At 41.2% G+C, this 25,493-nt stretch overlaps 1 protein-coding gene across 6 annotated transcripts in view; it reads left to right on the top strand.

Moving 5' to 3' along the window:
- RORA (RAR related orphan receptor A) overlaps positions 1–25,493 on the top strand; it is a 379,776-nt gene that overhangs the window by 107,927 nt on the left and 246,356 nt on the right. Inside the window, exon 1 of one of the 6 annotated variants that reach the window (XM_035335971.1) lies at positions 5,872–6,027. The exons of the other annotated variants lie outside the window; for them this stretch is intronic. Coding sequence (XP_035191862.1) covers positions 5,919–6,027 — 109 coding nt within the window. The 5' untranslated portion in view covers positions 5,872–5,918. Of the gene's footprint in view, positions 1–5,871; positions 6,028–25,493 lie in introns of those variants that run through there. 6 annotated transcript variants of the gene reach the window in all.

Raw genomic sequence — 25,493 nt, 5'->3', positions numbered from 1 at the left:
TGTGAGTAAAGAAGCCCTTGAAAAGTTGAAAGAAAGTTGAGTAACAGTTGAGGCACCAAACCCTCATAAAAATTCTATCCTTGGTTGTCAGCAGCTTAGAGCGTTCACTTTACGGCTTTGAAAGGAGTGTAAGTGGACTCTCCTTCATTGCCCAACACACGCTACTGTTGGCCTCTCAGAACACTTTTCAGGCAGGATCTAGTAATGTAGAAGTTGGTGTAGCTCTGCTTGATTGCTGCACTGATTTACAGCCCATAATGATTTGGTTAGGGACGGGTTCTATTTACCTTTGAGATGTAGTTTGAATAATCTTAGCTTTGATGTGAGACTTGAGGTTTAGCATCTGGATATGAATTTACATTTTATGAATATTTGCTATTGCGTTGAGTTAAAGAAAAGCCTCTATGAGGAAGACATGCAGTGCTTTCAGGTTAAAAGGCTATGGTCGGGGCCATCCGTTCTTTTTAATTTTTCAGAGTGTCCTAATCATCTGCATTACCATTTAGTTGTCATTTACAGCTCCCTGGGACTGTTGGTTTCTCTGCTTCGAAGCAGCTGCCGTGTGATGTGAATGATATTTTAAAGTCCTGTGTTTGAGCTCTGGAGATACCAATGTGCAGAGAATTGGCAAGCTATCTGAAACAAAGTGGCATGCTTTATTTTGTCACTAGAAGTATGTTCAATCTGCTATTTGATTTTCTGTAGCATTTTGATTAAGAGCTCTAGTGAAGTTATGTGAAAAGTGAAAATCCTCTTTATTCTTTCTCTCCAAGAAAATGAGACACACAACATTGTCAAAATATTTGCCTAATCTTTCAGATTTGGATACTAGTTGTAGTTCTTCTGTCAGACCAAAACAATGGTCATTAAATGAGAAGCAGATGCAATAAGTATGCAAGCAAGCTTACTATGATAGACTGATGGGGGTGTTTTGGGGGGAAGCTGCCAACAATGCTTGCTAAGCACTGGAGAAATAAGCAAAGCAAAATCCTTCCTTGCAATTGTACCCAACAAATAATCACTCTGTTAGTTGTCTAGGCATTACACATTTATGCATTGGTATTTTCATATGTTCTGGTGCAATATTGACTTAAAATCTGGATGCTCCTTTTGGCGTACTTGATTTTTTTCCTTGCCAGGAAAGGAAAATGCCAAAGAAATGCTTTAGCTTTTTTTTTTTTTTTTTTTTTTCTTCTTTCTTCACTCAGTGTGCAGAACTGTTATTTTAGGACTAAAGGACATTGTCCAGGAAGAATCTGGTTATGCAAAGTTACAGTCACAGTTTAGTGTGATTAGAAAGACAGAGACTGCAGAAAACAAAACCTGGAGTCCAACACAGGGAGTGGTGAAATTTTGTATCAAGACGAGCAATATGTTTCTCCAGCAGACAACTAGAAGAAGCCTGCTTTCTGGTTGCATTGCTGTGTGGACTGATCAGGATTTTAGTACAAAATCTGCCTTAAATTATAAGATGGACTTAGAGCTTCTCAGCTTTACTATTGCTCCACTTATTTACTCAAAGCATAGGAATTAATGATCCACCTTTAAGAAAGAACTGGACTGTTATCCAGGATCTGCCTTTAGAGTGATCTGTGTACACAAAGCTTGTGTAGGTGATTGCTGTTAGGGTCTGTGCTTACAGTTCTTAGGCGACTTTCTTATCCATAAGTTACAGGTGTTAGCTGATGTGGGATAATTCGTGAGCCTTAAGTTAAAAACACAAAACTAAACATTGGCAATATGTTTGTGGCGTAATTCAAATCCTGTCTCTCCCTGCTGCCCCCATCTTCCAAATCCTTGCATCTTGTCTAGGTTCATGCTCGAGTGGCCACGTACACATATGCGTGCACTTGTCTTCAGCAAGCACGTGAAGAAAATGCTGCTTTTGCCCTATGTGGAAGAGCGCAGAATAAGGATAGTAATATCAAGGTCAACTCGTGTGTTGCATAGTAAAGTAAACGCCATAGGCAGCCTCTAAGGCAAAGGTACAACAGCAGGGCAATGTACTGTGTTACCCAAGTCCATCATTTAGAAAAGAAAGACGCTGCAGTTTATGGTGCCCACACAACAGTCAAGATTGATGTGGTTTGCAAAAGCCTGCTCTGGGTCAAATGTCTCCCGGAGCGGCAGCAGTCCATCAGTGCGCGGTCACTCGGCTCAGGCAGTTACAGATCTCTGCAAAGACCCAGCACCTGTAAGGGTTTGGTGTTTTTGAAGCGTATGTTGAGTGAGCTCAGGGCATGGACTCAAATGAGCTACTTGCAAGGCTTTGTTCACAGCCTTACATATTTGTGTATGGGGAGTTGTCACTGGAACTCAAGTCTAATGCTCAGGACATGTTTTGTGTGTTATCCTGTTTCCCTGGCCTGTCACAAAGTCCTTAGAAAGGCAACGTGAGAACCACTGTACAGCTGCTTCTAGAAAAAAGCAGATGTACAGCTGCTTCTAGAAAAGGTATAATGTCAGGAAACATCCCATTTGAATGTTGTTTTTTTTTTTTTTTTCTGACTTTTGGGGTATTGTTGTGTCCCCATTGTAGACAGTACCATAGTAGGCAGTGACTTTACAAGTGGTGTTCTGCATTGATTGTGAGGGCATTGAGTTCTTTGTGAGAATGTTAGTCTAAGGTTGATGAGATGCAGAACATTAAATGCGTCAGTAGCTGCCTGTTCACAGACTGAGTACTGCCAAAGCTCTACGTACAGAGTAGCTACAAGTGACTTCCTTTGGTTTTGGCGCATGGGTGTTGCTCCAGCACTTGGGATTCTTTGCTCTCTATTGTTTTCACTAGTTTGTTTTTAAAAGGTTATGCACAGTTGGTAAGATGTGAAGCATTGTATGGATTGTTGTCTGGTTTCTACAGTGTGTATATTTCACTAATTACTCCTTTAATTAACAATTCTTTGATGTGAGATACCTTGGAGTCTGAGAACGTGTGTGATACCCAAAGCCTGGTCCCTTTTATGTAGCACAGAAAAGGACGCTGCTTAAGATAAAGAATAGAATTTCTAAGCAGCAAGTCAGATGATAATTCCCTTCCTGGAGCTCTCTGTTAATGGAGAAGTAGTTCTTCTGGCCAAAGCTTAAAACCAACTGAACCAGACCTAATATCCAAGCTTAAACATCTGGAGAAAAAATATTTATGATTCCTGAGAGAAATCTGGAAATGTTGATCATTAACTGTGGTTAGAGACTTCAGTCGCACATGCACTGCTTCAGTGTGAATAGCCGACACTTCTCTGCGTACAGCAATTTTGGATCTCTGCTAAGGATTTCCATGTGCCTTTAATTCTGGGTCTGTTCCTGCTGACTAGCTGGAGCTAAAAGTACGATGTGTTCAGAAATGGAGTTCTGCCTGCTAGTGACCCCACTCTACTCCTTGCACAGCTCTCTCTAAAATGTATTCTTTCCTTTTCTCTCTGTGTACTTTTAATGCAGTCTAATGGCTCTTATCCCTCTGGTGTCTGAAATGCATAATTTTGTGGGTTGTAGGCAGCACCCCCGAAGTGTCTGCTGTCAGCCCTGGCTGAGGGACAGCGAGTGGAGGAACTGTAGGACATTCTTCATGAAGCCCTTTAAACACACATTAGATGAAGGAACCCAAAACACAATAATAGTTTGGAAAAGGTTGGCTACATTTGATTGGAATGCAATTCAACTATTTTTCACCTATTTATGTTAAAATGCTTATTCATTTTCCCTAACTGTTGTTTGTCTTAGCGCAGGACCATCTCCTGTAGACGGGTGCATTCTAATGCCTTCAGGATGTGGGGGCAAATGATTTAAGTGCCAGAAGGGAGTAATCAGAATTTCAGCTTCTGATTACTTGATTGTGTATCCTGAGTTGTTTGATGCCTCTGAAAATCCGAGCACTGGTGTAAGTGGCTAAGCCTGAACTCTTAACTTTCCCCACTCTTGGAGAGGGTAAATTGTACAGGCAAGTTAATCTTGGCAGAGCTGGGATTAGAAGCTTTATCTCTTCAAATGAGTGCTCTAGCCACGAAGAGCCTCCCGTTCCCCATCTTCTGATTAGTTTCAAACTCAAGTTTAAAGCCAATCACAAGTTAATATAATAAAAGGAATAAGTGCTCCTCAGATGCTCAAAATATTTTTTTTCAGATTGTAGTTTCTCTGTACCAGTTTCAGCTGGCTTATGAAGGGACTGTAGCAAAGCAAACTGACTTGTATTAATTTTTTTAATCAGTGAAATTAAGCTGAGGGCCAACTTGGAAGAATTTGGTTCTACTGGAATAACATCTCTGATTAGCTTGGGGCAAAATTACTAATTCCAGTCAGGGATTTTGAATTTTTCATTGGGCTTAATGTGCAAAGCCCTTAAATATTCTGTCATGTTTAGTAATTTGAAATATCAGGATCCTGTGAATCTGTGTCTAAAAGGCTAAACCCTAGAAAAATACAGCTAAAGTTTTTGCTTTAATATTCCAAACTAAACCGATGTTGCCTTTGCTGTAGTTTTCGGAACAATAGCACAGTATTTGAATGCTTTGAATGCCGAGAGTTCTTCAGTGTAAAGATTTTAAAGCTATTTGGTACGTGTGAACTCATAGTACTGATATCAAATAAATCTTGCCAAAAGCTTTAGAATCTTCTGAATGTTGTGCTCTACCAGTGGCAACTTGGTGAGGTACGTGTCTCAGAGCCAAAGATGAAATAGCATGTGCTGAAGTGGATGTAAATTGAGCTCTAGCTAATGATTAATAATCTATACAGCTGTTAGCTTGAACTCTGTACGTTCTGGGGCTTCACAATTCATCAGGGAAAAAAGAAAAAGTGGACAATTTCAGCTATGATCGATGTGTTGTTAGTGAGTAAAAATAAATAGCTGATGATAATTGTGATAGTTTACAAAGAATGAGGTTATTTACAAATGCTCCATTTTGCATGTAATCTGACGTCTTCTCCCATGAGCTTGCTTATAATTCATATTCCGCTTTAATGTGCCTGCAAAATGTGCTTCTTTCTGTATGTGTATTATTTTTAGGATGTTATGTTTCCTTGGTGCATACACAATGAGCCTGAAATCCTGTAGGAATGTGTTTAATTTGAAAGTTTTATCCTCTGGGCCTGGTTAATTCAAATACAAGGCTCAGAACATTGCTGCAGTGCCTGGAAGAATGCAGGAATGGCAAATCATGTGCACAGAGGCAATAGGGAGCCTGGGCTGCCGTGCTGAAAGGGGCTGCTGTCCTGAAGAGCTCTCCTCTGAAGCTGCTCTGCTCGGTTCTTGCCTGTGACAGTGCTCTGCACTAATAAAATGAGCATTTGGCCAGGTTTGCTTTCCTTTCTAGCCTTGGTGTAGTTTCTAGGGATCACTGCAGTGTTCGCCGATTCTCGGTTACCCAGCGGCACGGAACAGAGCAGGGAGCTGCTCGACTTCACTGCTGGCAACACAGCGCCTATACGGTGATTTAAGAGGATTTGTCGGTGTCATTCCCCACCCTGTTTTTCTGGAAGATGGAAAAATACAGTTGCTAAGTCCATAGTACTCCTAGCAGTCAACTATATTTGCGTCTGTAGGAATGCGAGGGCTGAGGAATTGGAGTGTGCAGCCTGCTGGAAAGCACTGCTGGCTCGCGGGCAGCAGAGGGGAACGGGCCTCGCCGCGAGGGGTGGGGGAGAGAACCGAAAGGGGTTTTTTATAATACCCTGGGCAGCGTATGCAGGATGTTATGTCTGGCTTGGACTGGGCTGACGTGGTGGCTTTTTTTTTTCCCCTCATAATGCTGGAAAAATAGATATAAGGGAAATAGAACTGGAACAAAATTAAAAGCAAGCTTTATATTTCACAGTGAATAATTTGCAGCATCTTTCCCCAAAGAAATTGGGCTGCCACGAGAGATAGGAAGCAAGCGGCATCGACTTTTCTGCAAATTTATACAGTCTGCTTGAATATCCAAATGCCTGCAGCCCCATTGCGTGACGCCGGGAGAGGCGGGTTTGGGGCCAGCTGCTGGGTGGGGCTGGGAGCAGCCTCCAGCAGCCCAGCTGAAGGAGGGAGAGCTCCAGGTGGGTGTGAGGAGACAGGTGGGTGGAGAGATGACAGAACTCCGGCTTTCTGTTGGCTGAGGAACGGCGCTGGATGGCTAGATACTGAGGCAGGAAGGGAAGGTATTGGCTCCCTCCTGAAAAGGGATGTGCAGTTGCTGGAGATGACTGCATCCTCTTCTCCTCCTCTTCTCCACGTACCTTTGGAGGGTGGAGTGGGTCTGATGACTTTTCCATAGCTGATCAGGAGCAACTACAGTTTACGGCTGCTTCCTTTCCAGGAAGAGGATGCGGTCGGATTTTTCTCGGGTCTGACACTAGGCCTGTCTGCAGTTCCAGGCACTGCTCAGACCGGTATCCTTCTTGGAAGAAGGCTGTCTTCCTTGGCTGTCATTTTGACCTGATGTGGGACATTTTCCTTCTATCTGAAACGTTGAAGCATACCCAGGCCCCGTGCAGTCCCTGCCCTCTGAGGAATTTGCCAGTCATGGCCCAGACTTGAGCCTCTCTTTTTAGAAACAGCTCTATTTAACAGCAAAGGAGGGGAGAGGGAGTGGGGGTGGAAATTCCGTTCAGTGCCATGTACCTGCTTGATGGCTGCGTGCTGTCAACTGCCTTATTCATTTCAGTGTACTAATAAGTCCCTAAGGCTGATTATTGTCTCAATTTACTAAGTGCAAGTGCTTTTCTATTCCAATGAGTTCGGTAATCTGAGTCCCAGTGGCAGGGCCAGTACAGTGCAGCCCCTGGCTCACAATAAACAAACCATGCATTTTTTCCCCCGCTCTGCTATTTAGGCTGAGCCTTACATTGCTCGGGAATTTGTGTGTCCCTACTCCTGACATGCATATACAGTCCACACAAAACATAGGCTTCATTTCATTGTTTTAAATACTGAGAGGGAAGAGAAGGAAATGGCAGTGCCGTTTTATCTGCATCTCCCTGTAAGGCAGGTGCTCTGTCTGAAGAAAGAAAATGAATTTGGGTTCATCGCATTCGTCAGCTTTCAGAAGTCGTAGGGAAAGGATTACTCCCCCTGCTTCTCTAGGTGTGTAGGCTGGGACTTCGAGCTCAAATTTATTTTGCTGAGACTTTGGAGTCAAGTTTTATATGCGGTTTTTGATGTAGGGCCTAATTAGGCTCTACATATCTTAATACTTTTTGCTACATCTGCATTAAAGATGGCATTGCATATATTTGCATACCATTTACATTTAAAAGTTAGCCATGCTGAGTGCAATAATCATTTTAACCAAGCACCATTGACAGTCAATATTGTGAATAAGCAGCCACAATATGGATTTACACAGTGCATTCTGTCATCTTTCTCAAGCGGTCTGGGTAATTTTGGATTTATTTTTTATTGTTAGGATATTTCTCTCTCAAACAAGTAAGCGAGGGCAGCTTGAACATGAGAGCTCCTGCTTTAGCTGGAGCCCATCTATGCAAGACCATGTCAAACCGTTCAAATACTCAGCAGAACATATCCCGAAGTTGGAGCATATTTGGTCTGCTGCAAGTACTGAGGTCAGTCAGGATGCTCGGATGTTGCGTTCCTTTCTGGAGCTCCAGCTTGGTCGGTCTCTGCTTAAAAAAAAAAAAAAAAAGGTGGGGGGGATCTCAGTAGTAGTTACTGGTTCTGGCATGTAAAGGGTGGTTTTTTTGCTGATTTGTTTTCAGAAGTGCTGCTAACAGACAACAGTGGAAACTTCTGGGTATAAGCGTACTAACTTGTTCAATTTCTCATTTATCAGAAATGAAATCAGAAAAAAGAATTTACAAATAGCAGCAAGTTAGCAAAAGAAACAGTTACCTTAAAGGGCAAAGAATCCTGTCCTTTGACATTTTATGCCAAGCACTCAGCCCGAGAGATGCAGATTTACATCTTGAATAGTCAAATTAAAGAGTACCCCAGCAGAAACATCTATATTTTACTCAGCAAAACTCAGTCTGTATCCTTCAGCTTAGGGGATCGGCATGAGTCATTTTATGATTATGATGTCAGACTTTCATAAAACCTTTTCAGACATTCATAAAAAAGCAGGGGAAGAGCTTGGAGTCAGCTAGTGATTAGGCTAGTGAAGATCAGATGAAGGCATATTCTCTTTAGACAGATTTCAGATCTGATTCCATCAGAGATGGAAACTAGAAGTTTGACTTTTGTACTCTAGATGAGATGCACAATCCAGCAGAGTCAAATGTTCATTTCCATCTCTGCGTTTAAGTAATAGGAAAAAAACAAGACGGATGAATAAAATCTACGATCTCTCATCTGTAGGCAAATAATTTTCCTCCTTTGCATTTACTTCTCTGAATGTTTTTGTCTGTGTAGACGTCACAGCCAGCTGAGGTTTGGCAGGTTTGCAAGTTAATGAATTAAGGATTTGATTCTGCAATAATGAAGCTAACTGGCAGATTTTCCATTGTCTTGGTCAGATGCCCTGGAAACATACGTTCCTCTGTTCGTTTCAGGAGCTGAGTGATCATCCCTTCTTCTGCAGTGTTCCCAGTTGGATGGAAAGAAGTTGCTAATCATACGACCTCTTACATTTTGTATCCCTGTTTTATTATTCTTCCTTTAAAAATGGAGCACAATTGAGTTCATCTGAGAAGTTATGAATTCATACTGTTAATATAGCAGTACTGTTTCTATAGCAGTACAAAATCAGTTGTGCCGGTGCAGCAGCACTGTGTGTGCGAGATGATGCACTTTCATGAACTGGAGTTGCTAATACTGGATGAAACACGATGATACTGCTACAGCTAACTGGGGGAATGAAAGCCGTTGGATTTCCCATACAGTTGAATCAATTGTGGTTCTGTTTATACTGTGCCTTATGAAAATGAAGCAGATTTCACATTAATAATCATAATAATGTAGTCAAAAGTACTTGGGATATCAGTGATGTAAGTGCTGCATATGCCCAAGAACGTGGAAGGAAAGACTAATTACCTCTGGCCCACTGCAGGTAAGTCAGAGATTTAGGCTTAGGTAGAAGTAGGTTCCTCCCTACTCTGCCTCTGCGCTATGCTGTTGCTCTGAAGACTACCTAGCAGGTACATGAACTATACAATGCCTTCTTCATCTGTACAAGTTTAGGATAGCGTGCAGTTGTAAGACTTCCTCAGCTCCTGGATCTCTAGTCTTTTGTGGCTGTGGGAAAACCTGCCTGAAAATAGCTGATTTTGTTACTGAAAAAAGTCACCACATCGTTTTTCAGTAATTTGATTCTATATTAGCTTTGTGCTTCTTGACAGTCACAATTTTTTTAAAACATCATCTCATCCAAGTCAATCAAAGCTATTTCCATAGGGGCCCTTTTCAGACAAAAGGCTTTTAGAGCATCGTGGCTTCTTTGCAAGCGCGTTTTACACCACATTAATTGTGTTGTAAAGAAAAAAGTCTGAAAAATGGATTTGATATCTGCTTAGTAAAATACAAGCTTAGTTTCAAAATCCATCAACTCCGAAGTGTCCCCTACTTGGAGAGTGTTCTGAGGTAACATTTCTGCTTTTGTATTTACAGACAGCCATTCTAATTACCTGAATGATGCTAATGTGTTGCTGATAACCCATTATACGAGGGTGTAAAAAGCTGGAGGATGATTACAGATCCTGCACTTGTCTTAAATGATGAGAAACTAAAACATAAGAGAAGAATGTAGAAAACAGAGAATAAAAATGAATGTTTCAGTAGTAATAATCATTCAGATGAAGCACAAAGAAGAGAGGGGAAGAAGAGGAAATTCTCCCAGTAAACAAGTGATACTAAAACAAGAGGGATTTGAATCCAACTCAGAATGCTCTATGTATAATTGATTATTAGAATTTATCTTGATTGTGCCGTTCTTTTTTATTACCAAAGCTTAACTGTGCTGTAAAATTTATCAGGCAGGAAATTAGTGGTTTGGGGGTTTCTTTTTCTTGGTCCACATAAATACAAAATCATTGTGGTTTTGTCACCTGGAGAGACATAAACTGTTCATCTTGGACTGTTAACTAACGTGAATTGTTTATAGCTGTTGATATTAGCTGTAAATGTTCAGTTACACTGGCATTTAAATAGTCATCCTCAATTTTAGCAACCCCCTGACATCAATCAGACCTTTCATGGTATGCAAATATCGTTTCGAACTGTCAGCGAACTCAGGTGGCATGAGTTTATACTTCCTTCGCGGTTGTTTTTTGTGGGGTGAGGATGACAAGTGTGAACCTCAGACAGGTGTATGATTTAAGAATGAATAGTAAATCCCTCATAGAGAGGGTGGAGCAATTCCTAGAAGCCTCCTTATATCTTCAAAACTTTCATTATTATATAGTGAGTGAAATTAAGACCTCTTCAGGTGTTACTGTGGGAACGTGTGCACAGCAAAAGAACAAGAAGCAACAATCTACACTTAGAGCAAGGAAAATTGCTGCTGAGTGTGAGAGTGGTCAGGTCCTGGTTTCCCTGCAAGGCTGTGGCATCTCCGTCCCAAGAGATACTCAGAAGTCCTCCGGACGTGTCTCTGAGCAACTTGAACTAACTTCGAATTCGGCCCAGAATCTAGCAGGACGGGACATCCAAAGGTGCTTTCAAAACCAGATTAATGTGTGATTCTTACCCAAATGAAGGAACGTCACTGAATGCTTTCTGGAACTGAGCAGTTTTTGGTTCAGTGGACAGATGCTTTCCGACAAAAATGGGAAATACTGGTGTTTGTGTATTTGCCAACAGTCTTTACTGGCATGTAATGAAACATGGTTTTCTTCTTACAATTATTATAAATGACACATAACATTTTTCAATGTCACATGTCTCTGTGACCATAAAACACCCTGGTGCCATCTGGTTATTTGTGGGTTGTATTTGGATTTACCACAAAACAGCCTTTGGCTTTTAATATCAAAGAAATACTGTTATTGTAGCATATATGGTGTCCAGTGCTGGAACTGGTGGCACGTGGTCTTCTAGCGCATATTTAAGAATTACTATTGACTTTTAAAAAGGCAGTATTTTGGAATTGTCAGAGGTTAAGCATAAAATTTCATCAGTCCTTTGTATTTGTTTCTTACCTGATGTATAAGCCAATGGGAAATATGTTGCTAGTTCTTGCTTAAACAAAGAGAACTACCTTTTCTCCAAAATAGCTAATCTGACCCTTGGGCAAGATCTCTGAGAGCTGCTCATAAACCTGTCTGTGGAGGGGACTGCAGGGACAGTGCATATGGCATGGCTGAAATGGGAAGTTAGTTCTTGAAACCGCTTTGGTTAAATTTAAGCACTGAAATGACAGAAGCGGGCCAAGCGCGGAACTTGTAAAACTCGTAGCCTGCACTTGTAGGTCAGGCAGTCTCTTATAAAATGATTTGAACTGGGAGGTCCTACATGGCTGTTTTCTACTCTTAAGTTTTAATGCTGAAAAACACTCAATATTTAGTCATTTAGATTTGAGTTTAAAAACAAATCATTGTAAAATGTAACATTGAAAGGAAATGACTTAGAAAATAGAGCTCAGGAGGTGAGAGAGCTGTCCGTTTGTTGCATCTGTTGGGCACCAAGAAAGCCTTTTTGTTTTGAAGTACAAGTTCCATGGGAGATGAGCTAACAGTATTTGCAGTTTATATGCTTACTAATCTGTTGGCTTTTATTTCGTTTCAGGTTGTGCAAATTAATAAACTAGTGAGCTTTTATCGTGGTCTGGCCTGGTACAGTTGTGTCTTTCCAAGCCTGTTAGCGAATAGGTCACAATGCAAGCCCACGCTGGCAGAGTGGTGACTGGCTGACTTCTGCGCTCTGACTGCGTAGGAGAGGTCCCTGTCCCCTCACTCCCACTTGAAAGGGAATTTGGCTTTCATTGCGAAGTGGATACCTTAACAACAGTTCTGTACTCTAACATATCTTTTGTTTAATGAGGGGCTTAGTGACCAGGTTCTGTCCTGGCAGAACACCTGTAGGAGCAGAACAGATAAACATGTTGGGTCTTTTCAATCTACTTCTGTGTGTTGCGTTTTGGTATTCTGCTCTTTAGGCTTATGACTTCTGTAGACTGTGCTTTGAAAATGGCCTTGTAATCACTTTTCTATAACAAGATAAATTGTGGCAAAGGGTTAGCCATGGATTCACTTAATACAGTTACAGCCATGTGTCAAGTTCTTGTACTGTAGTAACGGTTGATACTAAGATTGTACTTTTACAGAGCCCATCAGGAGGCCGTGGATTAAGAAGCTCAAGGTATCTGTGTATAGATGTCTGTTCAGAATTCACCAGTGATGAGGTTTTTAGCACCATAGTTAATTTACTTGCGCTTTTTGCCTGTGTTCTTGGTGTGTGCCTCAGTTTTACTGAGATCTCTTCAGAACTGGCTTGAAGAAACTTTGCTTTATCCTTGCGTTGGCCTTAGGACCCTTTCCAAACACATGTCCTGACTGATGCTTCTTGAGGCATTTGCAGGTATCCAGGATTATGCAGAAGTATAAATAGCCTTGAGGAGGAGAAAAGGTCACAATCTTACTTTACCGAACAAGCCACAAAATATTTTGCTTGTTAAAACAGTCTAAGTTCTTCTTTGCTTTTATTTTTTTTTTTCTTGTTAGTGGTTGTCTTGTGTTCTGTTTTTAACAGCAAATTAATCTTTTCTGTCAAGAAACACTGTCAATAAGAGTAGAGGCATAATAGGTAATTTATATCATGGAAGAAAAGCTCAAATAGAAGGAAAAGAAGTATTCTGTGCTGTAAAGTGAGTGTCCTTGAAACATTGAAATGGATGAAAAAACTTTCCCATTTTGTTGTGTGATGTCTGTGAATCGGGATCCTTCAGATCAAGGGCTGTACAGTCTTGGGCGGTGGCCACATACAACGGCTCCTGTGATCTGCATCCATTTAGAAGGGACAGCACGCAAAGTTCATTGCCAGCACAGATGGAGTATCATGCAAAACATGCAAAGGCAGGGTATGATAAAGTATCAGGAATAGGTAAACATTGTACAATGGGGGGAAATGGGGAGTGTGTTAAGCATCTATTCTGGAGAAAAGCAGGAAGATGATTTGCCTTACTTTCCTTACTAATCACCTCATGGTCTCTCCCTTGATTCCTGGGGTGGTAGGCAGATGTGTCAGGTGAGGTCATAGATCCATCTCTTTGACTTTGTATCTTTTCCCAAAATGGTACTATCAAAGACTCAGCATAGCAAAATCTGTCCCTGCTGGCAGGGGGTATATTATCCTACAGGATAGTAACTACAGGAGTTTCTCCTAGTCATTTGGCCTTTATGGTATCCAATGACATATCTGCTGACTGCTGTGTATGTTTAGATGGCTCTCTTCATGTCTTTACCTGTGTGAAAGGATAAACGAGTATATGTTCTTTCCCTTTCATAACATTACCGGTGTTTCACATGTATTTGTCCTATCTGATCATTTCTTTTCAGAGCTAAGGAGCCCGGATTTCGTAACCATATGTGAAGTTTCCTTACATTGAAGTTTCTTAATGCAGCCGTTCCGAATTGGGGGTTTTGTTCCTGCAGTAAACAGAAACAACCCTTTGTAAACTTAGGTTTGCGTGAGGAACATCAGAATGAAGGAGTACATTTGTTCCAAATGTTATCACAATAATCTGGGGGTTTTATAATTAAAACCAAAAAGAGCACCGTAAGTATAAAATTTGCTCCGCTGGAGGCTGGGGCTTTTGCTTCTGGTTTCACGTTGCTCTTAGCTTCAGTCTTCTTCCTTTCTCCAGTTCTTCTACCTTGCTTCTCCTCTCCTTTCTCAGACCATGCTATGTGCTGTCGGAGTCATGTTATTCTAGCCAGTCAGTCTTAAGCAGTCTGAGTCTGGCCTGAAAAAACAAGGCTGGTTATATCTAGAGGCCAAAATAGGCAAGATCTGTCTTTTTAGGTCAGGAAAAATCCTGCTTACCAATGTCTCTTTTCTGTACTTGACAGCACTTTCTCAAAAATGTCTTCCATGCAAAATTAGAAGTTAAGATATATTGTTAGACGCCAAGGGAGCAGGGGATGCAGAATTTAGAAATCCAGTCATCTGTGACCAGATTGTTACGTGACTGCTTATAACCCGTCTTTGTTTCCCTTTTTGCTACTGGAAAATGTCTAAATAATACTTTGCTCACTGTGGCTTTTGTAGCTTTACTGAGGCTTAATTAGTAGATGCCCACAAAGCACAGGACAAATTGGTGCATTTCTCAGAGTGAATTGCAGTGATGTGCTCAGTGATGCCAGAAGCCCATAAGCTTTGCCCTTCTGAGAATGGTCAGAATTGGTTTCTGCAAAGTGTTTTCTTCAGGACACAGATTTATGAAAACTCACAGCTGAATTTATGTTGAATAGTGTGAAATACTTAAATTGCTTACTTTATGAGGTCTGCATGTTTCAGAAGTTTGAGTTGGTCCAGGACCTAACGCAGGTGGTCTCTTTTCCTTCATGTGGTAATTTCTATTATTAAAGTTGGCTTGAGTTTCCTCCTCAAAGGACAGCTGATCTGATCATCAGTTTATATGGAGCCCCTTTTGCTGCCGTTGGTTTGCTGCAGGCGCGTATGTGCAGGTAGGATAAACTAACCTGCAGTGAGTCAGCTTTGTGCATTGAATTTGCATTTTGAGGGCAGAATTTTGGGCAGATCTGTTGGTTGTCAGAAACTTGCCTAAGTGTGTTGTCTTCATTGCTTTATAAATGTGTATCTTTGGGTCATCTGCATCTCCTGTGGAGGTTTTGGCTATGGGTGTTCAGATTCTATCTTGACAGCAGTGCAGTGGGTAGGTACACACCATCAGGGGCTGTGGCTGAGAATATCTTCCTTGAGTGGGGCTGACTCCTGCTCCTGTGACAGGGCACATGCATGGTATGTGCCTTCTTTTCTGATTCTTTCACTAAAAAGTACTGGTGTGGTTCTCCAATACTACTTAACCAAAAGCATGGTGCCTTCTGCTCTACGCCTCGGCACACCCCAGCTTTCACGCTGTTTCCCTTTCTGATTCAGCAGTGCAAGTCTGAGTGTTTGGATCCCCACAAGTAGCAGTTACTGCCCATACAAAGTAGAGGAAGTACCTGTGGAAGTTATTAATGTGGATGTCTACTAACTGTGTTTTAAAGTGTTTCTTCTTGGCTCTGCTTGTAAGCATGGGAATGCATCAAGGTATGCCAATATCCCTTGCTTCTACAGCTAATTGCAATGAATAATGGGGCAGAGGTGTGTCAAATGTTCCAGGGTGCTCCTCCAATGTAAATCAAGAAAGTTTTATATAAATGCAGTGGAGAAAACTGTGGAGCTTGCTGTAAACCTTGTGAAGTGACTTAAGAATGGTCCTTTGAGCTTCAACCCGAAGGCCTTGTCACTGGTAGCAAAGATAACTGAGGAGAGCACTGTTAGGATCACTCTTACTCAGTAGCTGTTGTCTGAACTGTGATGTGTGAGACTGTCCTCGTTTTCCATATTCAAGGAAGCAGGAAAATGGCATTGCTGATATTTACCCACGTGCTAATGTGGGTAGAAACCCTGCTGCTGTACAGCAACCCCTGTGTAGGGATTCATCCACACCAAATAAAATAACAATGGCTATGTTAGGTCAGATCAAGCTCAGTCTCCTGTCTAAACAGTAACCATATGTCTAAACAATTTAATATCAAATCAGTCATTTTAAATTCAGTCCTTGCATTCTGAGGAAATGGAAACTTCCTTCTTCTTTATGAAGCCATTCCTCTAATTCCTTCTGTGTTCATTCTTTTAGCACATTCGGAAGCACTCTGATGTTCAAGATTAAATTAACAGGCTTCCCCCTGCTGTTTCGATTGAATTCAGTTAATATAATGAGTTTATTGTTAAATTAAACAAAATAAAGCCTGCCACGTGGCAGCAATACCATTGAGATCCCATAATTCCTACCTAATGACAGTCTACCTAATAACAGTGTGTACTGTGGGTTAGAGCTTAAATGGTGGAGTGTGTGTGTGTCTGTCAGATGTGTTAAATACTTCTCAAAGTAATTTTGTTTGCTTTTCTAACTGATTATATGTCCATTATGCCTGTGACATAGAATTCTACACTTTTATCTCTGATGCCATAGGGCTTTTCCTTTGGCTTTCTATATTTCCCTATGGCTTTCTTGCTTTGCCTGTGCTTAAAAATTCTCCAGGTGTTTCTATGACTTGGACAACGCATGTTGTCTTAGCTGTTGCTCAGCTTGAATATTTGGAGAGCTATGGCTTAGGCTGCTGGCTCAGTGAAAACATTCCCTCTGATATCAGCTTGTGGCCATAGAAACATGCTCTGGGAAGGGGCTGGGCCTTACCTTATGGCAGCACCAACCAGAGCCCATCCTTACTTGTTCAACAGCTGTACTCCTATGTCCTCTTCACCACTGCAGTTCCATCATTGTAAGGAAGTTTTGTCTGTCTTGTTTTCTTCTTAAACTATTTTTTTTTTTGTTCCACCATCTGTTACCTTTCTGCTCAGAACACTGATTATCCACAATCTCTCATTCTGTTCTTGTTTTGTGTGCATGTCTTCTTCTGTGGCCAAACACAAAAGCTAGCAAGAAACTAAATGTTTCTGTATCCTCACATTAATTCAAGTATCAGAGCCCTGAGGCCCTAGGATGGTATCTGTCAATGGCTGCAGGGTGTGTACTGAGTGCATGTCATCACAGAGCATTATACGTGGCTGTTTCTTAATTTTGCACACTGTTTTCTGCTTTCTGCCATGTGCCTGTCTCTATGAACTGCAAAGATTTTTAGCTTTGAGGCCTGTCCAGACCTGGGAAAACACAAGATTCAGTTCTGCTATTTGTTTTCCTTGGTTCTGATCTCAAGTGATACAGGCCGACTTGTGGGTTTGTAGGCTTGCTTGTATTTTGAGAGGATTCTAGGACTTGGATTTTGGTCTGTTGCTAATTGAAATCCTATTAAACTTAATGCCTGCTCTTGATTAATTTAAAACTGTTGTTTGGTTAGTAACTTAACGCTGAGACGTGGGGCTCTGACACTTAATCACTCGCAAGGCATGTGCATGTGTGGATCAAAACCTGAGATGATTGCATAAGCCCCTATGAAACTGCTGACTTACCGCTGCTGCTTGCTCTTAGATGAGAGTTTAACATTTGGAAAGTAATGTGTAGCTAATGGTATTACCATTCTTTTGGGCTTTATTTGAAAATAAAATAACAACAAAAAACTTGCTTCACTTCTGGAAAGTTATTTTTCTTTTCCATAAAAGACCTCTACAGGTTACATTTATTTAACAATTTTCCATCAGTTGAGTGGCACAAACTATTAAATGTTAACTGTAGGAAGGTTGCTATTCCAGCTGCTAAACCGCTTGAAACGTTAAACATGTTACAGGAAGTTGTTTTTCCAGTCTCTTAAGTGGTTCGAAATGTTGGAGAGATGTTTAAAATTCTTACCTCTCTTGCCCTCCCCAGAAATCCATCTGCAGCTCAGCTGCTCACAACGGTCTTTGCAGTCGGGGCCTGTTTAGACTTTGCTCATGAAACCAAGTGTGAAATCTGTGGCCACAAGCCAGTCCCTGTCCCATAAGGCTGGGATTGCTGAAGCCTTCTCAGAAGCTAAAAGAAAATGAACCAGCAGAACAAGCCTGCATATTTATAAAAGCAAATCTGTCCAGGCGTCATGTTTGTTCAAGGAGGGCTTCTCTTAGGTCAGCTCCAGACGGTTCCAATCCTGCTGCGAGGTTCTTCTTCTCTTGCCAGTTCTGGTGCTGCTGGTTAAGCCGTGTGTGTGAGGCAGGACACGGGGCTCTCTGCTGGCTTGGTCGCTGTTCTGGGTGTCAGTGGGTGAGGCCTCCGCAAGGCCAGGCTGGATGGGGCTTTGGGCAGCCTGGGCTGCTGTCCCTGCCCATGGCAGGGGGTTGGAGCCAGGTGGTCTTCGAGGTTCTTTGCAACCCAAACCATTTTGTGATCCCATGATGTGAGTACTTACGTATGAAAAACACAGTACAGTCTCAGAACGGAAGGAAGTTTTGAATGGGGAACAGGTTTACTTCTAACTCTTGGTGAAATTTTGGCCCTCAGGAGAGACCACTGTAGCCCCATGTGGTTTGTCAAAAGTGGACAACAGGCCTTTTTAGGGGAAGTGTCAGGCACTTTCCATTTTTTCAGGATTTTAGGAGTTTAATGCTTTTTTTGGCTGTGGCCCTCATTTGTTCTGTATCTTTCTGTTGAGCCTTCTCCCTCAGCCTTTGACAGGGATCGCTGCCTGTGGTTCCTTTTACTGTGGAATTAGGAAAGTAGCAAAAGAAGTTGTTCTTTGTAAGGCTTTCAAAGTGGGTGAACAGTGTTTCTGTGGCTAGTGTTTTCTCTTTTAATTTCCTTTCCTTCGTGGATTTGGTGTGCTATTTATTTTCCTAAACAGAAAGAAAACCAACGTAGTAGGTGAAGTAGCCTTAGCAGGTGAAACACATCTGACGGAGAAAACAGCATCAGTAAATATGAAGCCTAGAAATAGAAGCAGGCACAAGGTATTGCATGGATTTTTCCCTGCCTGCTCTTTCCTGATAAAAGGCTGTTAGCTCAAATAAGTATAGACAGACGAGAAGTTCCAAGCCAAACTGGGACTCCTGGCAAACATCAGATCAGGCTGAAAATACCACTCCAAGTTAGAGACAGTGCTCCAGTTAGAGGTGTGACATCCCACACAGATCAGCTTGAGCAACTGCGCTGGGGAAAGTGTTGGGTTTATCTACTGTTAAATAAGAAAACATGTCTAGCTGTAAGACAGGAGGAAGGATGGAATTGGAATGAGGAGCAGAGGGCAGGAAGAAGAAGAAAATTCTGCTCCAAGGTCACCTTTTACCAAAGTTAGTGAGGGGAGATTGAAGAGAGCTTTCTTACTGCTTTTGATGGCTAAGGTCTGCTGCAGTCCTGGCAAGTCTCTCAGGAATGGTTCAGGAAGATCTGCTGCCATACCTGAGGCAGACACTCATTTATCTGAGACACTATGCTCCGACTGCTAACAACCAGCTCAAATTGGCTTATTTTTTCACATTTGTCACAGAGCCAGCTGCATTGTCTCAGCTGTGCCTCTATGAACAGGGAAGTACAGACCCAGAAATGGTTTGAGTCATTACTCTTAAGCATTTCTTCACCCTCTCATCTTGTCTTTTTTTTTTTTTTTTTTTTTTTTTTTTTTTTTTAGCTATGTTTATAACCCTCCTTTTCTTTGTTACCTTGAAATCTTGGAATATTTCCCATCTCTTCTGCAGGTAGATGCACAGTCCCAACAATATCTTGTTACAGCCTCCACTGATTAAAAAAAACAAAACAACTGAAGTTACCTACCTGTAAGGTACTCTGAAACCCATTGTAACATCTGCCTGCCTGGCACCAAAGAGGGTTTTCTACTGGAGATGGAGGGGAGATTGAGTTAAGATGGTTGGTGAATCACTCATCCCCTGTTGGGGTGGTGATGTTTGAGTTTTCAGTCTCATGAGCTCTTTGCCTTCCTGTTTCCAGAAAGGGGATTTCTGTCAAAGCCTCCACAAGGAAAATTCCTGTTAGCAATGTTGGTGAAGCCCTGCCTGAGCTGTGTGGGAATATCAACTGTTATTCTTATCAATTATTATACAATACATCGATTATTCTATGTGCATGACCTGACCACCTAGCAGTGTGTTGCCTGCTAGGTTGGAGATCGGTACATCATCTGGCTTCTGCTTGAAACCAGAGGGGTGCTTTTGTCAGTGAAAGGGTGTGTATCCAGCACCCGATAGGTGTGACAGTTGGTGTTCGCACATCACTTTGTGATGGGTACATGTGTTCTCAAATGACATCTTCAAGTTAAGTGACTTGTGCCAGGTCACCCAGCAGGCTAGTGGCAAAGCCAGAAATACCGTGGAAATCTTCCTGGGCTCCAAACCAAATGTTTCTAATCTAAACATGAGAATATGCTGGAGTCCCATTTTCAATGTATTTTCCAGGAATCAATAAGTAGCAGTCACAAGAGTTAATAGCTACCAGAAAGATACATTATTTTATACTACATAGCATTTAGAAGATGCAGTTCCTCTAATGGTGCTAGTATAGGAGTGTGTTGATGTTGAATCCCCTTAGTAGTTTGTTAGGATTTAACTCAACTTCTGCTTGGATCGCTGTCTGTTTTCACCTGCACATACTTTTTCTTTAGGACCTGGAATTGTCCATTGGTTTCTTCCATGTCGTTTGTTTCCTCTCAGCCATGGAAGAGAGGCGATAATTTGTTTTGTAGACTTGAAGTAGGCACATGTTGGAGCAAACCACAAAACCTCTCTGTATTTCAGCAGTGATTGCTTCTCAGACTGATTTTAAATGCAAAGTCTTTATCGCTTTGTGTTCTGTTTACACATGTCCTCAAAGAAGTACTCTCACCTAAATCTCTGCCAGTTTGAAGATAATTTCCAGGTAGTAATTTCTCCTTTTCCCCTCTCCAGTAAATTTGTGAATCTGTGCCACAGTGATGAGACGAGTCACTGCATAGCTGCAGAAACCCTTTCCAGAGAAGTCAAATGAAAACTGTACATGAGGGGAGGAAAAAAAAAAAAAAAAAAAAAAAGGATTGCCTGTATTCATACCTGAGAAACCCCTCCCATTTGAGCTGAGATTTGCTCCATTTCTGACAAGGAGAGAGAGCAGCAGATGCCTTACAGTTGGCATCAGATGCTCCAAAATGAGGAACTACATCTTTGGGCTTGAGTAAAAGAGCGAGCTCCCACTCACCTCTGTGGTTATAGGCAGAAATTTCTAACTAATCTTTTGGAAAGTAATGCTTTCCGGCTTGAAAGCACTAAAATGTCCTTTGTTGTAATAGCTGATGAGTGAGGTAGTGGTAGAACTGACAGAACGGTAATACCGATCGTGTTTAGAGAGACACCAGCTGTACAGCTGGAAGACTTGCTAAAATGAAAACTGAATTATTTGCAGAAAGCAATCCATTCACAGACTTAGGAGCATTTGCCATGGAAGATTTATACTGCACGGAGTACGTAGTTACGGGTGCTGCAACTCAAATGTCACTCCCATGCACAGTTGAGCCCTGTTTTGACATCGGGTTGAACTCTAAAGAAAGCTGTGTCACAATGGCAGTTGCTAATGAGCTCCTTCAGGTGGAAAGCACTGTAAATAAGTACCAGAACTTGAGCCCTACTGGTAAAGTAAATGAACCTAGCTATAGCGGAACCATGCTAAGAGAGTGCTATTGTGTTTCTTACACGGTTATTTCCATCACGGTTATGGGGTGGTTGTGCCTCAGCAACATTGCCATGCTTCAGATGTCTCTTGTCCTTGAAAGCACCCAATGCTCTCTAGTTCCTGGTGGCTATTTTGGTTCCTTAATCTCAGAACTCTTTTGAATGCAAGTAAACCTTTATGGATATAAGTAAACCTTTTGCACTTGATACAGGTAAACTTTTAGCAAGTACAAATAAAATGTACCATTGCTTTAAAAAAATCAAATAACATCAAAATGCGTATGAGAGTACGTGTGTATATATACACCCACTCTGTACCTGTTGGGCAATAAGCAATTGCTTTTTTCTTTTGTCACAGATGTTGTAATTAGTAGTAAGTATGTGCAGGGATGGTGATGTTATTAATAATAAAAGTCCTGAAATCATACAGTTTAAATCCAAAAGACTGATGAGTTATGAAATGCAGCTTGGTGTTGTTGGATGTACTGAGTAGTCACCAGATTTGTTAGTTCCCTGTTATGTAATAGGGTTGGTTCATTTGGTTTTGTGTGGCTAAGTAGTGACTTCTGTGATTTTTCATACTTAGAGCCGAAAATTGAGCTATTATACACAAACGTGGTAATGAATGCTTACATCAGAAAAGGAAAAAAAATCCCAACTTAAGAAAAGTGAAATTCTTATTTGAAAGGGTGTATTTTAATCAATTATTTTTTCTAATTAAAGTTATCCTCAAAGCAGCTAATTTTCTGAATGAGCTTGTGTTACTGGCTAACGATCTTATTCTGGAGTTACTCCTGCTCTGAAGCAGCCTAGTTTGTTTCATTTTCTTTGCTGTTTTCATAACTTGCTGCTAGAGCATTGCACCGGTGGAAACTCACTTTACTGGCTCTTAGTGCTTTGTTAGGTGCTGGCCACAACACACAGTGCATAGAGGGTGGTGAAAAAGCAACTGCTTTCTTATTGTGTCATTAAAATAAATGAGAGCTGACTTAAGCAATGATTTGGAGTATGTGTGGAAGAATGGATGCTGCCGAAGCTTTCCCCAGGAGCTGCGGAGAGCTGTGCTGGTGCCTGCTGGAGGCCCCTCGCCCACTGCCCTTTGTCGTTCTGCTGGGTGAGCTCACAGGACTGCTTGGTGCTACTGTCACAGACCTTGCTGAGCAGTGGGTTGGGATCAGGCCTCCAGAATGAGGACATTTGGTCCTCCTTGACGAGAATGCTCTGTGCTTATTACAGCCCTAATTATTGGCAAGCATTTGTACCAGGTGCCAAGCGAATTACTGAAAAATCAATTTAAGTCTGTTCACAGTAAAGTCTGATGCTAGTGTTGTCCATATGTTGTGGAAATCAGTGTGATTTGACTTTCAGTACAAGGGAATGATAGATCAGAAAGATTTAAAATGTTATTTATGTGGAGACATAGAACAGCTCGGCACAACTAGCAGTGCAGGCAGATCCTCGGTATTAGCAATGCGTACACGTGGTAAGGAGCCAAACTTGGTGTAACCACCGATATCCAGGAGCTACTTACCAGATAACTCATTTCTGAATCCTTAGTGAGGTTACATTAGCTGATACTACAACTGACCCAGTGAGGGACTGGTCAAGAACATGAAATGCAAGTATCACGGCTCTGCGGAGGCACTGCACGTTGTAGGCCTCGGAGCACAGATGACAGAAGCGTGATCCCGCTGGTAACTGCGGAGTGCTGCCCCTTTCTCAGTCTTCATTTCTAGTTACCTTCTTGCAGCCTCTAAGAGACAGGGTCAGCCAACAGCTGCAGAACGTAACTGACGCACAGGGCTCATAACCAGATGGATGCACGCTGAAGTGTGGCTTCAGTCTAAACTCGGACTCACCGTGCAAACTGTGACTAGGGTGGCCGATCAAATTAAATCAAAATTTGCTTGTTTTGCTTGGATCACTTCAGGTGTGGGGGCATCAAATGACATCTTAGAATTGATCTGGATTCTTCAAACTCTCATTTTGTGTCTGCACTGACCAGGTGGCTGAAACCATAAAAGCCGAAGCAGGGTCAGGTGGGCTTGCTGTGTTACTCGGCCACACAGGCAGCTCCCAGAAAATCAGACACTGTTGGCCTGAATGATGGGATTCGCTTCCCAGATCCTGATCAGAAGCTGAGAGGTTAGACTTGAGTATATCTCATCCTGAATAGATGCAGCAGCTAGGCCCTGGATTATAACTGTTTGTTACAATTGACTAGGGGTTGCACACCAATGTAGGTGTAGACATTTGCTTGATATTTGAGGAGGAGGTCATGGTCACTAGCTTGTATTGTTCTTGCAGGCAGATTAGAAGTGCTGTGAGTTCAGACTCATGGAAATCATCTGGTACCTACAAAACAGGGCAAGTGGTCTGTTGTTGTAAAAATGAAGGCCTTCGATTTGAAACTTAATTATTAGGAATCCACAAATTTCTCTTTATTACAAGAAATTACTTTCTTTGCTTTACTATGTTTACAGTAAAAGTTAAGATCAACACCAAATATGCATCAAAAACTTTTAAAAACTAGCTGTTGTGCAAACTAAAAACTATCAAAATGAATTATTTCTAATATATTCACTTTATGTACAGAGATAGCATAACATCTGCTATTCGTAGTGTCTTGTCCCCTGGATGTAACAGGGCTGAATACATGCTGGAATAGTGTTTGTGTGTGATGCAATAGCGTTTGATATTTTCTTATCCATGTAACATCTGGAGACAAACTTGGGAAGCACTGTAGTCTAGTGATCTGACACAGGATCAGACTAAAGACTTGGGGAGGGTTGGCTGCAAACAGGATTATTTATCCTTCTTTATCTCACAGGGTAGAGGTATTTTCAGAGCTGGTGAGTATGCCCTATCTTAAATAGATACTGAATTGATACGTTAATATGAAATTATTTGATACTAAATGCAATTTATGGACTATGACCTTGAATTCCATGTAAAAAATGTAGCATTCTCTATGATTTTTTTCTTCTGTTTTTAAAAATAGTTTGTGTAGAAGAGCTCTGCTCTAGAATTGTTCACATCAACATTGCAGCATGTGGATTATTCTCATCCAATTAGATGGGTAGTAAACATTCATGGTAGAAAGTGTAGTAAATATTTTTCTCCCCCTCACTTTCAGAAAATAGGTTCTGCCAAGTAGCATGCAATGGTGTATAACCCCACTGTTCTGTGGTCAGGATTTCATCTGGAACGGTCAAAGAAGATGAACTTTAAATTCTTGGCTGCATTTGCCGGAAAGTCTTTTTGGAAGATTATTTGAATGGTATTTGCTCATCATTCAAAATAAGTTAGGTGACTGATTTATGAATCTTTTTATGGATTGATTTTAGCCAAAACAAGCAGTAAAGATTTATTTAGCACTATCACATATTGTGTGAGTTTCAAAAACATTCAAATATGTAGTTGGCATTTCAGTTTCCAAGGGGTTTATGAGTTTGGTTTGTCTTTAACCATGAAAATAAAGACGATTGTTTTGCAATGTAATAAATAATACAGCCTTACAGAAATACTCTTAATGGCAATATTCTTACTTCTCAACCAGCACAGCCTGGCTTTCACCTCACCTTCCTTAATTTAATGTCAGTTTCCTGCTTGTGCGTGGGTTTCAAAGGTCTCATCAGCTGTGAAACGGCATTAAAACCTTTCTTAACCTCACCCAACCAAGTGTAGAAAAGACATCTTAAACTTATATAATAATGTTTTCTTTCTCCTCCAAAATCAGATTTGGATCCAGAGTTGCCATCTGGGCTCACACCTATTTCTGTAAAAACAGATCTCATTCACTCTGCCATGTATGTTAGCAGACTTCCAGGGCGAAACATAACAGTTATTAGATAGCCAACAGTAACAATGGGATAGGAAATGGGATCTAGATGACAATTTCGTAAGAATATAGCACGGCTAAATTCTATAAATTAATAAACTCAATGTGTGTGCACAAAACAGCTGTAGAAAAGCTAAACTTCTGGTAAGCTTATGCTTTGGGATGTTGATTTCTATTACAGTTATATGTTGTGGGTTACATACATCAGCAAGAAGTATAACAGGTAACAGAAGAGTTGTCACTATAGACATTTAGTTGTAAGTCATTTGGTTGAATGTTGTGTACCATTAAATAGTAAGCAAGAATAAGTACGTCAGTTTTGTGAACACCCTTAAAAGCACATTGCGCCTTTGGACTAGTAGGATGTATACAATCTACCGAAATCGGAATGTTGTTCCTTTTAGTCCTCATTTCTTAAATATCCAAAACGTATACCCTTCTTCCTTGACATATCTGTTCTCTTCTATAAACATAGCC

The sequence above is a fragment of the Oxyura jamaicensis genome, chromosome 10, assembly GCF_011077185.1.
Source record: "Oxyura jamaicensis isolate SHBP4307 breed ruddy duck chromosome 10, BPBGC_Ojam_1.0, whole genome shotgun sequence".
Classification (NCBI taxonomy): Eukaryota; Metazoa; Chordata; class Aves; order Anseriformes; family Anatidae; genus Oxyura; species Oxyura jamaicensis.
The sequence above is the reverse complement of the archived record's forward strand: the minus strand, read 5'-3'. Positions and strand labels throughout refer to the sequence as shown.